The sequence below is a fragment of the Nerophis lumbriciformis genome, linkage group LG12, assembly GCF_033978685.3.
Source record: "Nerophis lumbriciformis linkage group LG12, RoL_Nlum_v2.1, whole genome shotgun sequence".
NCBI lineage: Eukaryota > Metazoa > Chordata > Actinopteri > Syngnathiformes > Syngnathidae > Nerophis > Nerophis lumbriciformis.
In genome coordinates, this window is record NC_084559.2 from 6746650 (window position 1) to 6765400 (window position 18751).

Consider the following 18751-nt stretch of genomic DNA (forward strand, 5'->3'; position numbering starts at 1 on the left):
AGCCACTCAAGGAGCCCAACGGCTGTTCATCGCAATGGAAGGATTGGGTCGGGCTGTGGGAACACAGAATGTGGCGATTTCTGATTTTGAATCGCAAAATGGATCTCATCATGGAGAAGCTTGCTGAGAAAGAATAATTAAATTGAATTTGAGAGTACCAGCACGGACACAGAGCAGGAATGTCATTGTTTTGACTGCTCGAAGAAAACAACATCTTAATCTACGATTTGACTCCCTCGAATGGCCTTGACGATATCAGGAACAGGCTGTTCTGAAAAACTCCCCCGAGGACTCCTCAACGATACAGACGCTTTTGACCTTCCTTTTTTTCAATAACACCTGGTGTCGAACTTTAAGATCGGCCCCAGTCCACAAAAACATTTCAACATCTCACCCAAGTTAATTGGGCATACATGCACGCACATACATGCACGCACCCCAATCAACGCCTTCACCACTGCTTAATTCCTCTTCGGGGTTTTGGACGGCTGAGTAGCGCTTTACAGCGGCAGCCGGCCTCCAGGGCCCCAAATCCCCCCCTCCCCCCTCTGTTGCGAGTTGTTGTGATTACATGTATCATGTTTATGTGTGCTATGCTATGCAAGGTTTTTTCCTAGGACTCAGTCTGGACCCCTCCCGAAGGTTCAGCCTTAGACTGATACTTTTTTTTACTCTTCCCCCTTTCCCAATGTCACCTTTTTCTCACCTTTTTTAAGGAGCGTTGTAAGTGGCTGATCCGTTGGCGGTCCCGTCTTGTCCCCTTGTAATGTACGTCTGCTCTTAGTGGGACTGTGCCGAAAATTTAATTTCAGTTCTTATGTGTCTTGTACATGTTAAAGAATGGACAATAATAAAGCATCTTGAATCTTGAATTTGGATTAAAGGAAACAACAAATGGTCTTTCCTCTTTTCCCACCGTGGTTACAGTGAAGCCAAGTGCTACATGCGCTTCGTCATATTCTGGTATGGCAAAAAAGCATGTTCCCCCCCTGGCATAGGACCGCGTCCCCCCCAGGGGGGCCCGCCCCACTATTTGAGAAGGACTGCACTACAATGACATGCACATGAGTCATAGCCAATTATGTCAATTTAAAGGCCTACTGAAACCCACTACTACCGACCACGCAGTCTGATAGTTTATATATCAATGATGACATCTTAACATTGCAACACATGCCAATACGGCCGGGTTAGCTTACTAAAGTGCAATTTTAAATTTCGCGTGAAATATCCTGCTGAAAACGTCTCGGTATGATGACGTCAGCGCGTGACGTTACGGATTGCGGAGGACATTTTGGGACAGCATGATGGCCAGCTATTAAGTCGTCTGTTTTCATCGCAAAATTCCACAGTATTCTGGACATCTGTGTTGGTGAATCTTTTGCAATTTGTTCAATGAACAATGGAGAACAAAGAAGAAGAAAGCTGTAGGTGGGAAGCGGTGTATTGCGGCAGGTGTTGTGCTGGATAACGCACCCCCGCCGTAGAATGCACCGCTTGACTGGTGGTGTTTCATTGTTTACATTCCCGGAAGATGACAGTCAAGCTTTACCATTGGCCTGTGGAGAACTGGGACAACAGAGACTCTTACCAGGAGGACTTTGAGTTGGATACGCAGACGCGGTACCGTGAGTAAGCATGCAGCTGCGGCTTCCAAACATTTGTTCGCTTGCCCATACGTGCGTGCCGCTATGTGCATGTCACGTACGCAACTTTGGGGACTTTGGGGAAATATATGTGCTGATATATGTGCTGTATGAACTTTGGGGAGGTGAACGGTACTTTGGGCTGTGGGATTGAGTGTGTTGTGCAGGTGTTTGAGTTGTATTGGCGGGTTATATGGACGGGAGAGGAGAGGTGTTTGCTATGCGGTATTCATTTGTGGCATATTAAATATAAGCCTGGTTGTGTTGTGGCTAATAGAGTATATATATGTCTTGTGTTTATTTACTGTTTTAGTCATTCCCAGCTGAATATCAGGTCCCACCCGCCTCTCACAGCATCTTCCCTATCTGAATCGCTCCCACTGCCCTCTAGTCCTTCACTCTCACTTTCCTCATCCACAAATCTTTCATCCTCGCTCAAATTAACGGGGAAATCGTCGCTTTCTCGGTCCGAATTGCTCTTGCTGCTGGTGGCCATGATTGTAAACAATGTGCAGATGTGAGGAGCTCCACAACCGGTGACGTCACGCGCATATCGTCTGCTACTTCCGGTACAGGCAAGGCTTTTTTATCAGCGACAAAAAGTTCCGAACTTTATCGTCGATGTTCTCTACTAAATCCTTTCAGCAAAAATATGGCAATATCGCGAAATGATCAAGTATGACACATAGAATGGACCTGCTATCCCCGTTTAAATAAGAAAATCGCATTTCAGTAGGCCTTTAAACATGAACCCCTTACCCCCACCCCCACACACACACAACCCACTATCACAAATATATTGTAGTATGTAAAACTGTGGTATGTACAGTACATTTAAAAATGGTATTTCACATCGTTACATTGCATTTTTCTATCTGCATCACATGGCCTACATAAAAGGCTGTGTATCAAAGATGGGCTGATAAATATAGCATGTGCTGGTCTTCCACAGCTGACACGACCTGGACTGATGGGGATGACACATCCCTCCCTCCTACACGCCACCCAATTCCTTGTCTATGTCCTCCATGGCTGGTTACGCAAGCGGCAGGATTGAAAGCGCTACTGGACGCCCACACACATCATCCCACAGGAGCGGAGCACACATCGCAGCCTCCCCGCTCTCTTGCTGCTCAGCTCTAAGCAGGATATTACACATTACAATACAGAAATACTCAGAGGGTTTTTCTGCTGCCCGATTTACACTGTCAGAGTAGCGAGGGGTGTCTAGGTCTCCTGTCACAGGTGGTGGAGATATCACATCATGCAACTTAGTGGAAAGCCAGTTTCTGACTGCCGGTGAGTGGGAAGTGGGAAAGGAAAGCAGACTGAACTAAAAAAACATAATAATGGCTGATATGTTTTGGGAAATTTGCAGAGAATACAACAATCAATGGTGCTGACTCGTCCTAGTTCAAACCAAGCTTGGGTTTGTTGTATTGATACATCAGAATATGTGTCAGGCTCATTCAAAGTGCCTACAAATAAATCCCAAGATAAGCAGGCACAAAAAAAACCAGCAGCAATATATAATATATATTTGTATACCGGTATATTCTATTCTATTTATAATATTTTTCTAATAACTTATACTATTTATAACATACTGCATCACAGCATGGTACGGCAGCTGCACCGTTGCAGACAAGGAGAGGCTCCAGAGAGTGGTAAAGGCAGCACGGCGGATCATCGGCTGCCCTCTCCCCTCTCTGACAGACGTTTACACCTCCCGCTGCCTCAGCAGAGCTACCAACATTATCAAGGACATCTCCCACCCTGGCTTTGACCTGTTTGACCTGCTGCCCTCAGGAAGGCGCTACAGGGTCATCGGGTCTAAGACAAACAGACTCAAGAACAGTTTTTTCCCTAAAGCCATAACCACGGTGAACTCTCATAGGCACTGATTTTATAGTTTAGCACCTCTCTGTGTGCAATTGTTACTTTCCACCCACAGCCTGAATGCTTCTGTATGTATGTTATAGTATAATATTTAAACAACACATTCAAAACATTCGATCTCAGTCACCCGCTTTTGCCGACATAAAACTTGAGACCCCAAAGGGTAGTTTCTATGAAAAACTGATTTGTTTATGTTGATGTACTGTCGTATTGTTAACTTCATTGACAACTCACTAATCCGTGTGAAACGATAACAGCAACATAACTGCTATCCACTTCCACAGCATTACAACCTGCACAGAGTGACTTCCTGTCCAGTGCAAAGTAAGCTTCAAAATAAAAGCACAACAGAATTACCCTAGATCAGTGGTTCTCAACCTTTTTTCAGTGATGTACCCCCTGTGAACATTTTTTTAATTCAAGTACCCCCTAATCAGAGCAAAGCATTTTTGGTTGAAAAAAAGAGATAAAAGAGTAAAATACAGCACTATGTCATCAGTTTCTGATTTATTAAATTGTATAACAGTGCAAAATATTGCTCATTTGTAGTGGTCTTTCTTGAACTATTTGGAAAAAAAGATAACAAATAACAAAAAACTTGTTGAAAAATAAACAAGTGATTCAATTAATCAATAAAGATTTCTACACATTGAAGTAATCATCAACTTAAAGTGCCCTCTTTAAGGATTGTAATAGAGATCCATCTGGATTCATGAACTTAATTCTAAACATTTCTTCACAAAAAAAGAAATCTTTAACATCAATATTTATAGAACATGTCCACAAAAAATATAGCTGTCAACACTGAATACTGCATTGTTGCATTGTAATGAATGGAATAGCCTACTTGATTTGATGTTCAGTTTATGAACTTACATTCATATTTTGTTGAAGTACATTCAATAAATATATTTATAAAGGATTTTTGAATTGTTGCTATTTTTAGAATATTTAAAAAAAATCTCACGTACCCCTTGGCATACCTTCAAGTACCCCCAGGGGTACGCGTACCCCCATTTGAGAACCACTGCCCTAGATCAGGGATGTCAAACTGGTTTTCATTGAGAGCCACATGGCAGTTATGGCTGCCATCAGAGGGCCGCTTGTAACAGTGAATAATGTAGAAATTTGCCTCTGGGTTTCATTATTAATTATATAAATTGTTTTAAGTGGACTGTCGATTTTACAGTAAAACTTTACATTTACTAAATTATACTGTGAACTATAGTATTTTTATTATTATTATTTATTTTTATTTTTTTTTTAAAACATTTTACGGTAAATATAAAAACAGTACCACTGTTTTGTTTTTCACGGGAAAAAGCTGGCAACTTAGTTGCCAAGATTTTACTGTTAAATTTAGATTGATTTTTACAACATTATAGTGTTATTGGAAAACAGTTCTTTTTTTTATTCTGGCAATTTAGCTGCCAGTTTTTCTACCAAAAAAACAAATGTACCGTCTTTCCATTTACAATAACACACTGTTAAAAACAACAACCGTAGATTTTACAGTCAAAAACTGGCAGCTCAGTCAACATAATTTTAATGCAAAACACTGTAGTATTTTTTTTCAATTCACAGTAATATGCTGTAAAGAACAACATAAAATCTATTGCCATTTTTAATAATTTGATGGGTCGTTTGCTGTAAAAGTAAGTATTTTTATTGAGACAAAAAGTTGTTTGGAAAGTATGATAATATACTTTAATATTTGTTGTTATATTGGATACTATCAAAGTTTAAAAGGTATGCAATTTCAAGCATTTCAATATGTTTTCTGTCAAAATGAAAAAAATCTATTACATTTAGTGAGAAAATATAAAGTACTTTATTGACACATATTATTTCCAGGTGTTTGCGGGCCAGATGAAATTATGTCGCGGGTCAGATCTGTCTCCCGGGCCTTGAGTTTGACACCTGTGTCCTAGATTGTACCCCAACAACTGACAAAATGCTCACATGTAATTCCTATTTGTTTTGGACTTCATATGTTTAGACATCAATTGTTTTAGATATCATATGTCCCAAAAAAATATTGTTTTAATCATAGGTAACATACAATCAAAATTAATTCAGCAGCGCTGTTTGATAAGAGTATAAAATATCATAAGAAAACAGAAGAATCGAAATAAAAATATGCACAAATGGAGGAAAACCATGTCAGTAAACTGCCATAGGTTGAAACATCTTTTTACTATCATCCATTTTTCTCATGTATGTGGCCAAAGTCAGAAGTAAATGTGCAAACAATGACTAGTTTCACTTTCGGTTATATCGATAACCGGTTATGTCGATAACCACTTGTGTCAACATGAGTCAGCCAGTCCGAGGGGCATTGACTTCATCAAATTCCACTATAGGCTGTGTTGAATTCCTCTTTTTTGTTGAATTTATCGGTAGATTACAGTGTGTCACACAGTGCGACGAAGTCACATGATGAAACAGTTTTTTTACGCGGCAAACTGAAGTGTAAAGATGTGGCTTAGAACCAAAACAATGAGTTGATGAGAAATGATTCACCATGTGGAGGGGGGCGTGGTCTGCGGGCCTGCAGTGTAAGGACCGGCCTCAAAGTCAGCGGCAGGTGAGTAGATTGCCCAGCTGGGGCTTGTTATCTAATCACCTGTCACCCTTATTAGCAGCAGCCGGAACGAGACACGTGGTTGGAGTTGCTGGTGAGCAGAGGCATGAGAGCGAGAGACATTTTGCTGGAAAGCAAAACCACACTGCCTTATGAAAATAAAAGACTTGTTACCTCAGACTACCAGGCTCACGAAAGGAATATTTGTGTCAGAAAAACCCACGGGAGAGCAACCTCCACACACCGAATATGCCAAACTAATTTATAATGTAAAATATTATTGAAGAACAACAATGGTTGTACTGCCTTCTACAGGTGTCTCAAACCAACGACCAAGCCAGCGCCTTACCTGTTTTTGGTTGTTTAGGTGCATCTCGCGGTCAGCCACCTCCCGACGCAGCTGGTCCACATCCTGGCTGAGCTGCAGGCGATCCTCTCTCTCGTCGGAGGCTTCATCCAGCTGCTTGGACAGGTAGAAGTTCTGACGGTTCAGCTCGGCATTCTCCTGGGTCAGCGAGGTCAGCTGCTCCTCCAGGTCAGTGATCACCTGTAGTACCAGTCACAACTTTGAAATGGCTTAAGACATGTTCGCTATGGAATGCTCGCGCCAATGCTAAATCCATGATAACAGTTTAAGTCTGATGGTGGGGAAGCAAATCTTGTATGTTTATGTATGAGCTGTCTGTAATGTTTTGACTTGTGCGTTTTTTTTTCCCTCCTAAGGCAGCACACTAACAGCAGTATCTTTATTCTTGAGGCGTGGTGAAGAAGACAAGAGTGAATAGATGATGTGATGATCTGTCATTCAAATCACATCCTCAGCAGTGCTGATTACATTCTGCTCAAAACCAGCTGTGAAGACGGAGGAGATATAGAGAATAAAAAACACAGAGAAGATGCAAGTAGGGTAACACTTTAGTATGGGGAACATATTCACCATTAATTAGTTGCTTATTAAAGTAACAAAGACTTAATTTAGAGTTATTCGGACACTAGGGGAATGTTAGGGTGAGGGTTAGGGTTAGGGCAGGGGTCAGCAACCCAAAATGTTGAAAGAGAAGGACCAAAAATAAAAATAAAAAAATCGCAAAAAATTCAAAGCCTTATATAAGTCTTATAATGAAGGCAACACATGATGTAAGTGTCTATATTAGCTATATTAGCCTACTATCAAAGGCTGACGCAAATCTCACAAATGTTGTATTTTATTTTTTATTCTACACATTTTTCCAACATTGGAAAACATTAGTAAAATTGAGGCTTCTCGGAGGGTGAGATAACTTGCAGTCATGGATTGACCAAATATGCCTGATTAGCACTCCAGCAAATCAATGAAATCAACAACGCTCACTTTTGTGAATTCACGCACAGCATAAAACATTTGGTGGACAAAATGAGAGAAAGAAGGAGTGGCATAAAACTTAAAAAAAACGTTTCTGTGGCAGCATCGTAAAAAGTTACAAACTACGATGAGTTCAAGGATCGCTGACATTAGTGGGACAAAACGGTGCTTTCCAAATACTCTCATCAGTGAAGCATGTATAATATAAACAGTGGGATTTCTAACAATTAGGAAGGTTTGTGTCATGTTTGTTCTCATACAGAAAGTATATTAAAGGGGAACATTATCACCAGATCTATGTAAGCGTCAATATATACCTTGATGTTGCAGAAAAAAGACCATATATTTTTTTAACCGATTTCCGAACTCTAAATGGGTGAATTTTGGCGAATTAAACGCCTTTCTAATATTCGCTCTCAGAGCGATGACGTCACAACGTGGCGTCACATCGGGAAGCAATCCGCCATTTTCTCAAACACCGAGTCAAATCAGCTCTGTTATTTTCCGTTTTTTCGACTGTTTTCCGTACCTTGGAGACATCATGCCTCGTCGGTGTGTTGTCGGAGGGTGTAACAACACGAACAGGGACGGATTCAAGTTGCACCAGTGGCCCAAAGATGCGAAAGTGGCAATAAATTGGACGTTTGTTCCGCACACTTTACCGACGAAAGCTATGCTACGACAGAGATGGCAAGAATGTGTGGATATCCTGCGACACTCAAAGCAGATGCATTTCCAACGATAAAGTCAAAGAAATCTGCCGCCAGACCCCCATTGAATCTGCCGGAGTGTGTGAGCAATTCAGGGACAAAGGACCTCGGTAGCACGGCAAGCAATGGCGGCAGTTTGTTCCCGCAGACGAGCGAGCTAAACCCCCTATCGACCCTAGCTTCCCTGGCCTGCTGACATCAACTCCAAAACTGGACAGATCAGCTTTCAGGAAAAGAGCGCGGATGAGGGTATGTCTACAGAATATATTCATTGATGAAAATTGGGCTGTCTTCACTCTCAAAGTGCATGTTGTTGCCAAATGTATTTCATATGCTGTAAACCTAGTTCATATTTGTTAGTTTCCTTTAATGCCAAACAAACACATAGCAATCGTTGGTTAGAAGGCGATCGCCGAATTCGTCCTCGCTTTCTCCCGTGTCGCTGGCTGTCGTGTCGTTTTCGCTTGCATACGGTTCAAACCGATATGGCTCAATAGCTTCAGTTTCTTCTTCAATTTCGTTTTCGCTACCTGCCTCCACACTACAACCATCCGTTTCAATACATTCGTAATCTGTTAAATCGCTTAAGCCGCTGAAATCCGAGTCTGAATCCGAGCTAATGTCGCTATAGCTTGCTGTTCTTTCCGCCATGTTTGTTTGTGTTGGCTTCACTATGTGACGTCACAGGAAAATGGACGGGTGGTTAAAATCAGGCACTTTGAAGCTTTTTTTTAGGGATATTGCGTGATGGGTAAAATTTTGAAAAAAACTTCGAAAAATATAATAAGCCACTGGGAACTGATTTTTAATGGTTTTAACCATTCTGAAATTGTGATAATGTTCCCCTTTAAAACAAAAATTATTTTTTTTTCTTCATCTTTTTCCATTTTCACACATATCTGAAAGAGGTCCAGGGAGCCACTAGGGAGACGCTAAAGAGCCGCATGCGGCTCTAGAGCCGCGGGTTGCTGACTCCTGGGTTAGGGTTACTAATAAGCAATAATTTTAAGGTTATTGAGGGAAGACTCTTAGTTAATGGCTTACTGGTTGTATAATAAGGCCATGCAGAATAAGGCATTAATAAGTACTTAATAATGACTAATTAAAAGCCAATATGTTACTAATTTTCATGTTAATAAGCAACTAATTAATGGTTAATATGTGTTCCCCATACTAAAGTGTTATCGCAAGTAGTACTTAAAAATGACACACTACTCACACACTGAGTAGATAGAAATGTGACGCAAGGTGACAATCACTTAGTGACTGGTGAAGCACTGACTTATTAACTTTGAATTGTTGTGCTCTAATCAATGTTAATACAGGCTGAAAATGAATATAATATAATAATAATAATAATAATAATAATAATAATAATAATAATAATAATAATAAAGGTGGCGACTTGTCCAGGGTGTACCCCGCCTTCTGCCCGAATGCAGCTGAGATAGGCTCCAGCACCCACCTGACCTCGAACATGACAAGCGGTAGAAAATGAATGGATGGATAATAATAAAAAAAGATAATAATTCACTTAGGTAAAAAATGTGTTTTCAAACACTTAATCGGAGAAAATAGGTCGTGAGTTCAAACCCCCGGCCGAGTCATACCAAAGACTATAAAAACGGGACCCTGCTTGGCACTCAGCATCAAGGGTTGGAATTGGGGGTTAAATCACCAAAAATGATTCCCGGGCGCGGCACCGCTGCTGCCCGCTGCTCCCCTCACCTCCCAGGGGGTGATCAAGGGTGATGGGTCAAATGCAGAGAATAATTTCGCCACACCTAGTGGGTGTGTGACAATCATTGGTACTTTAACTTTAACTTTTAAATTCAGTTCTCATTTAGAGCTGGAGCCTAGCCCAGAGGCGGGCTACACCTTGGACTGGTCACTATAGGGAGATCAAATATTCGAGGATTGTCAGAAAAGTTCTAGTACTGGTGTCACAAAAGACATATTTTAAATCCGACCCATAAATCGCAAGTTTTTCCTTTTTGAAGTAATCCCTCTGGAATCTAACACACATTCCCAGCCTTCTCTGCCACGCTTTACGCACTCCTTTAAGGATTCGCCTGGGATCCCCCGCTGCCATCTTGATGTTGTTCACGTCTTCAAAACAGGTCCCCTTGAGACCCAATTGATCTTGGCAACGATTTTTTTTTTTAAATCCCAGTTTGCCATGTCGGGTGAACAGAGAGGTTGCTCCAGCCTGGCGATGTTCTTCTTGGCCAAGAACTGTCGGATGCTCATGACATGAGCAGGCACGTTGTCATAGTGAAGGAGCCACATGTTGACCTGCCACTACTCTTCTGAATGATGCGTCCATTGCAAGTTCTTGTCACAGGGCCAGAACAGCACATCCACAAAGAGATCCCACACAATTTGTTGCGTTCAGTGCGCGAGAAAAAGCCAAGATATATATTTTGACCCCAGCGCTGGAATGTTTCTGAAAATTCAAGTTCCAATAATCTCATTCTTATTTTTTCCTTTCTTTTTGGGGTGGGGGGGTAGAATAAACCCACACACCCAATGGGAAAACATGCAAACTCCACACTGAGAACTGCAAGTGAAGATTTGAAACCCTGTGAGGCCAACCTGTTAGCCAGGACCCCCATGCAGCTATATCTAATAATATCTCGCATTAATAACGAATTATGAATTATTTTCTTAGAAAATGTAGCTGGCCAATTAAAAAAAAGCTTTGCGCTAAATTTGGCCCCAAGGCCACACTTTGCTATATAATATCATTGACAAGCCAATTGGCCGCTGTATGGAAACTAAAGTAACTGCAAAATACTGTGTATATACTGTATTGCATTTGGAAGGAAAAACTGTACAAAACAGTGAATGGTCATTTTGTTTTATGCTAGTTGTAAAATGCATTGTGGCCAATTTTTCTCCTCTGTATATTACTGTAGAAAAGACAGTTTCCTTACTTCCTACATGAAATTGTAACACTATAGTACAGTGGTTCTCAACCTTTTTTTAATGATGTACCCCCTGTGAACATTTTTTTAATTCAAGTACCCCCTAATCAGAGCAAAGCATTTTTGGTTGAAAAAAAAGAGATAAAAAAGTAAAATACAGCACTATGTCATCAGTTTCTGATTTATTAAATTGTATAACAGTGCAAAATATTGCTCATTTGTTGTGGTCTTTCTTGAACTATTTGGAAAAAAATATTTAAAAATAACTAAAAACTTGTTGAAAAATAAACAAGTGATTCAATTATAAATAAAGATTTCTACACATAGAAGTAATCATCAACTTAAAGTGCCCTCTTTGGGGATTGTAATAGAGATCCATCTGGATTCATTAACTTAATTCTAAACATTTCTTCACAAAAAAATAAATCTTTAACATCAATATTTATGGAAAAATGTCCACAAAAAATCTAGCTGTCAACACTGAATATTGCATTGTTGCATATCTTTTCACACTTCTTTTTGACAGACATTTAAAAAAAATCTCACGTACCCCTTGGCATACCTTCAAGTACCCCCAGGGGTACGCGTACCCCCATTTGAGAACCACTGCTATAGTATACAGTATTTTGTGTATTTTGTTGATATAAATTATTGTCAAATTGTGCTGAAGTGGTATTTTTGTATCTGTGCAAGCTGGCAATCCAAAAGATTGTCAGTTGTCTTTATCAGTGTTGTGTCCAGACTCGGCCTGCTGACTGCCAAGGCCGAACACCGCCGTGACGCAGACAGAGCAGAGACAAGGCCATATGATCTGCGTCAACTAAATTTCATTCATTCTATAATCATATATTGTGTCTAACTGGAGTTGTCGAAATTACCCCCTTCCCTCAGCGACATCTTCAGTGATGTAACAGGGCCCTTCCAAATAAATAGAGGAGGCGCGCGGGCTTGACTTTTAGAACGTAGTTTGGATCTGTAACTAGAATACAGCCCAAAACACGTGTCTCCTCGAGCTAAATTGAACTCTGTCTCTGCATGATTCTTTGCTTCTTGTCTGATTTTTAGATGTCATCAGTGTTTGAACCTGACAATTAACTAAGAGTCTTCCCTCAATAACCTCAGAATTATTGCTTATTAGTAACCCTAACATATTCCCCTAGAGTCCAAATAACTCTAAATTAAGTCTTTGTTACTTTGAATATGGTCCCCATACTAAAGTGTTACCATATATATATATATATATATATATATATATATATATATATATATATATATATATGGTAACGGGGTGACGGGGCCTCACCTGCCATCATGGAAAGAAAAAAAATGTAAAAAGAAAAAATAATAATTAAATTGTTATATGTATTCAGTGATTATACTATAAAGTTATTTTCCATTTAACTTCACCAGTTTTAGATTATTTTTATTCAAAATCGCTGAATTTTCACATTTGCCGTTCAAATACTGAGAAGAGACGGTGCGGTGATCAGCAGCCAGTTGAGGCACGTCACTCAGTGCCTCAACATGGATTGCGGACTCGGCTAACTGCTGGCCTGCTGTGCAGTGAGACCGTATTGCTATATGAATTATATTATACATTGCCATAGTTTAGTTAGCTGAGGTATATAATGTACAGTGTATTTTGTCAACAACTGTATGTGTGTAACGTATTTCTTGTGCTGAGCAATCATAAAACTGCTGCGAAGACGCACTGTGTGAGGCTCGCAGTAATCCCGCCTCCTGGTGCAGGTTAATGCACCCCCGCCGCAGAATGCACCCCTCGACGGGAGCGCCACACCAACCAAAGCCCACACCCAAACCCTCCACGTGCAAGACCGAATCCACCCAAAAAAAGTCACTTAACAAGAAGCCAAAAAGTGCAAAAACAACAATGCTCGCGCCGGAGGAGCCGTGAACGACTGCAGGGACACAACATTAGGTACACCTGCAGACTGCAGCACTGATTTCATATTTCATTCATTCACAACTCCTCCAACACGAACACCACTGTTCCCGCACTTATAAGTAAAGGTAAGACCATTATAACGTTTTTTTAATTAAATGTGCTTTTTTGTGTGCTACAGTTTGTATGTGTAAAGTTAAAGTTAAGTTAAAGTACCAATGATTGTCACACACACACTAGGTGTGGTGAAATTTGTCCTCTGCATTTGACCCATCCCTTGATCACCCCCTGGGAGGTGAGGGGAGCGGTGGGCAGCAGCGGCGCCGCGCCCGGGAATAATTTTTGGTGATTTAACCCCCAATTCCAACCCTTGATGCTGAGTGCCAAGCAGGGAAGAATGCTGGTATGAGCTTTTAAACATAACCCGTTAACTGCTGCCAATCAAATGGTGAATAAGATACTCTTTAGGGTTCATATGTTTGTAAATCTGACTGTGATGAAATCAGTGCCTCACCAGCCATGAACCTCACCGCACGTCACTGATATATATATCAATCATGGCCAAAAATATTGGCACACCTGCATTTCTGTCAGATAATGCACCACTTCTCCGATAAAATTGTTGAAATTACAAATGCTTTGGTATTCACATGTTTCTTTCTTTTGTTTGCATTGGAACAACACAAAACAAACCTGTGCTGGAGCCTATCCCAGCTGCCCTTGGGCGGAAGGCGGCGTACACCACCTCATTACAGGGCCAACATGTACACTGTATTTGGAAACACTGAAAAATAAAGATAAATACTTACTGCACAGCCATCTCTTAAAGCATCATATTTTCTTTGTATCTCGTCTCTGTGTGCCTGACAAGACAAGACAGGCAGGTAAGGTGTTAGCACCTGGATCACATCTTCAGTACTGCCTTATAAGTCATCCACGTCTCACTCTGAGCACAGTGATCTCCTCCTCAGCCTCAGCAGTGGTCTCTTCCAGCTCCGTCTTGGCCTGCTGCAGTTGGCTCTCCAACGAGCGGCGAGAGGCCTGCAGGTTATTGATCTGAGCTTCACGCTCCTGCAGTGACAGCGTCAGCTCGGTCACCGGCCGCTTGATCTCCAGCTTCTGCTCCTCATGCTCCAGTCCAATCTACAAAGACATACAGAAAGTGAGAGGATGGTGATTCATCCTCGATAGAAGTCCAAGGCAATGTGATACAGTACCTTTTGGATCTTACATTAAATATTGTTCATTTGGTTGTTGATTAACAAAAATGTTTTCCCTCCGTATCATTTATTATATTCATATTTCAAAAAACCTCCCTAATGGTATTAAACACCAAATAGTGGAATTAGTAGAAGATGTGGAAATTATACCTTTACTTTTTAGTCTTTTTTTAGTCCCAGCCAGGTGCTAAGAGCCTATAAAAAAACATCTAATGACCACTTCTTGGGCTGCTACTCCCACATGCCTGCTCAGTGGCCTTGAGGTTAGAGAGTCGGCCCTGAGATCGGTAGGTCGTAAGTAGAGATGTCCGATAATATCGGCAGTCCGATATTATTGGCCGATAAATGCTTTAAAATCGGTTTCAAAAAGTAATATTTATGACTTTTTAAAACGCAGCTGTAGGTAGGGGTACACGGACGTAGGGAGAACTACAGAGCAGTTGCGTCTCCCCCCAACCCTCACGATTTTCCCGGGAGACTCCCGAATTTCAGTGCCCCTCCCGAAAATCTCCCATGGCAACCATTCTCCCGAATTTCTCCCGATTTCCACCCAGACAACAATATTGGGGGAGTGCCTTAAAGGCACTGCCTTTGCGTGCCGGCCCGGTCACACAATATCTACGGCTTTTCACACACACAAGTGAATGCAATCCATACTTGGTCAACAGCCATACAGGTCACACTGAGTGTGGCTGTATAAACAACTTTAACACTGTTACAAATATGCGCCCTACTGTGAACCCACACCAAACAAGAATGACAAACACATTTTTGGGAGAACATCCTTACACTGAAAAAAGTGACTTTTTGGTGCTGTAAACTCTATTAGAGTAACTGTCATAATTTATACCTAATATTTTTAACATTCAGTAAGAACTAGAGTTTTTTAAGTAAAATTAAACATTTTATTAACGTAATACATGAATTATGGGTGAAGAGTAAGTTTTACTTATGTTTCCTCATACTATTTAAATGTTTAATAGTTGTACGTACATAAACCTAAAAATATTACATAAACTTTACTCTGAAAATCTAGTGTTTTGAAACGCATGCACGACGACGCGTGCGCACAGCACAACAGGCTCCGGCCGTTAGGATCTCTTCACAGAGTACTGCAAGGTGTATTGTAGCGCCAGAAAGTCATTCCACAGGTAAGTTATTACGTTCTGTTTTAAATTTGTGATAATATACGTCTGCATGTAGTTTGACGCAAGATATGTAACTGCTCATAAGTTAATTAAGTTAAGTTAAGTAAGTAAGTTCGGTAAAAATTTTTTGCATATAACGCTACATTGGTCCGTGCTGGCCTGTAGTGGGAGGGCTACAGTTTTTCCTGATAAAAACTAAAGTTAACTAAATAAAGTTAGGATATTAAAAAACCACCAACCTAACGGTATAACTTTTATCAACTGACGTCAACATAGTAGAACATGGTATTGTTCTCTGTAAAACTTTTGGCGGCGACACTGAAGTAACGTTAACGTTAGTGAATTAATGTTAATTAATGTGCTTTGGGAATGAGGGGGCGATACTGCTGAATGTTTGGGAGAAATGCCCAAGAATAGGTTTTTAAAACACACATTTACTGACAGAAGCGCCAGAGGTCTTTGAGAGCATCAGCTTGCGATTACAAAGAGACTTCGCTGGCAGTTTTCTTTCCTTTCTTTTTTTTTGACAAGAAGCTAGCTATCGGTGTGAAGGCCACAGCAACATGTTTTTGTAATTCAATGAAAGAATGGATTGTTCATTACAACTTCTACTCGCAAATAAATCTGTCATGTGTTAATTGTTTTATTTAGCTAGACAAAACAAAATGTTCATTAATGTTTATGATGTAGTTTATTTCTTATTGAAATATGTTTCCATCAACAGGAAGCAAATCAGAACAGAACATTATTCTCATAATTCAGGCAAGTAGAAAATAATGTATGCATTATATTGCTTTGTTATTTTCCCTTATTCATCCATCATAATGTAATATTAAAATTGTGGCTGAATATTTTAGACCATTGTTTTAATACCACAAATTGTGTCTCTTCATTTTCAGGGTGCCCTTGGGAGGAGCCAGTGGACTTTGTGCAAGGGAGGTGCCGTGGGGATCAAGATGAGGCCGCTCCTGGACAGACTGAGTCAGGTGTGCTTGTTTTGCTTGTTCATACAGTATGTTTTACAGGGAGCTGGACCTACTTTTTTTCTCACTCACAGACACATACAGTATACACATACAGGACAAGCCTCACACTTGGTAGATTCCATGCCCTTGCACGCTCTGGGTCCATGCACTTAAAACACGAGCAAATATATGCACTTGTGTTTTCACTTGACAGTTGATTGTGTATATATAATGGTTATGTTCATGTTCTTAATCTGTTCACAGAAACAGAGCATTGAGATGAGGCGTGAAACCATTATCCGCAGCCTTATACTGTACCTTGGCGAGAAGGAAGAGGAACTTTTTGAAGACTGCTTGGTATAGCATTATTTTAATCATTTAAAAATATGTTTTAATGACACAGGTTAATTTAATGTTAAAGTTAAGAGGAAAGCAGACAAAGGAACATATATTCTTGTGTTCATTCTTCCCTGATAATGAAGTCACTTTGAATGATTCATGCAGTTTTATTATTTGTTTCTCAATAACATTCTTCTTTTTTGTTGTATTTTGTATGCAGGAGGACAGCCGGAGTGATGTCAGTAACCACATCCTCAAAATACTCGTCGTCCACTGTGCTGATGAGGATCCAGTTGATGTCTCCATCCTTGTGGAAGGCCATGAGAATTTGCCAGGGTGCAACAGTACTGCGAAAGCTTGCTCACTGCTCATGGGACTGATTTATGCCCTGAACTTGGCATACCCTCCCACTTTGCGCTACACTTTTGAAGTCTTCCAAAAACTCATGCTGGAGCTGGATGGATTGAAACTGTCCCCAAAAGTAAACACCTTGAAGTTGAAGTTGCTTTCCTAAATGCATGTCATGACTTTGTCATCCTAGAGGAGGAAAATGACATCATTTATGGACCCTTGTTGAGGACGTAGCATCATGCATGGACTCTTGTGAAGAAATGCCAAGAATTAGCACTGAGTTCCAGTTCATCTTGGTTTACTAGTGGGTTGCCTGTCATAAATGTTTTTCATTTTTTGTCAAATAAGGTATCTGTTAATGACAGTAAAGATTGTATTCTTCAACAAGAATGGTTAGACACCTTAAGCTGTTTATTTTTAGTTGATTATGTTGATTTTATTTCATTAATGTTTTAATTGCATACTTAAAAGTGCACTAGTCAGAGGACTGGTTTAAATGTTGAAATTGCACTTTTTCAGTGTAGTTTGTAAGATTTTAATTGCATATTTGAGAAGTGACTATGTTACCAGATCTATGTTGGATTTGGTGTATAGTGTGTAATACTGTGTATTTGTTGTTTACCAGTCATACCAACCTTTGGATATTTTCTTTAAAAAATATACTATTACTACTATTTACTTTGAATACCTTTTGCTGGAGATACATCTTTAATTTACTGTTAGTACAAATTCTAATGCAGTACAATATAATGCACTTTTACTATTAACGCAGTACTTGTACAGTACATTCTGTTTTTCCCCCCATTTAAATAGGGGTATACATAATCCATACACCACTGCTCAAAGTTTAAGAGGCGGTTTCTGTCCTGACCCTCTCCCAGAAGTTGTTGTTGAGTATTATATTTCTGCAATGAATGTAGAAACTCTGTTTCAGAGGGTTGTAAGATTGAACTAAAAAGAAACTGTTTAATTGCATTGTAATTTAGTTGTGTGATATGTGATACATATATATTAAATGCATAGAGTATTGGTTAAATTTATTTGGTAACATTTATCAAAAGAAAACTGGCAATGATTACCTAATTTTAGTGAGTAATGTAAAGTAATGCAACCAAGTAAATTAAAATGTCAAGCACAAGAAAATAATTAAAATCTACTGAATTACTTCATAACAGCAAGTACTACAGATATATAAAATTTACTTAAAATTTTGAGTAAAATGATGTTCCTGCTGATGAAAAACAAGTAGACTTTACTTAATTTGTTTAAATAAATATAACTTAAAACTTGGATGTAATTAAGTAACTGTTACTTAATATCTTCACAAATGTTATGTTATATGGTAAGTAGAATTTACTTGATACTGGCAAGTGAGTGTTACTTGATATTGCAGCATTAAATTTTACTTAAATCATTTGCGTGCAAATACTTACAATAATTTTTTTAAGTAAATCTTATGAGTTATTTTTTTCAGTGTACAGTAACACAACATAAACACAACAAAACAAATACCCAGAATCCCTTGCAGTACTAACTCTTCCGGGACGCTACAATATACACCCCCCTCTACCCCCGCGCCCCAACTCAACCCCGCCCAACTCAACCTCCTCATGCTCGCTCAGGGAGAGCATGTCCCAAATTCCAAGCTGCTGTTTTGAGGCATGTTAAAAAAAATAATGCACTTTGTGACTTCAATAATAAATATGGCAGTGCCATG

At 39.8% G+C, this 18751-nt stretch overlaps 1 protein-coding gene across 1 annotated transcript in view; it reads right to left on the bottom strand.

The window, feature by feature from the left end:
• The window catches only part of LOC133595493 (citron Rho-interacting kinase-like), a 155336-nt gene that overhangs the window by 58261 nt on the left and 78324 nt on the right, over positions 1-18751 (bottom strand). The window contains exons 16-18 of the mRNA XM_072914262.1: positions 13957-14154; positions 13821-13874; positions 6479-6676 (exon numbers count right to left, since the gene is read on the bottom strand). Coding sequence (XP_072770363.1) covers positions 6479-6676; positions 13821-13874; positions 13957-14154 — 450 coding nt within the window. The remainder of the gene's footprint in view (positions 1-6478; positions 6677-13820; positions 13875-13956; positions 14155-18751) is intronic.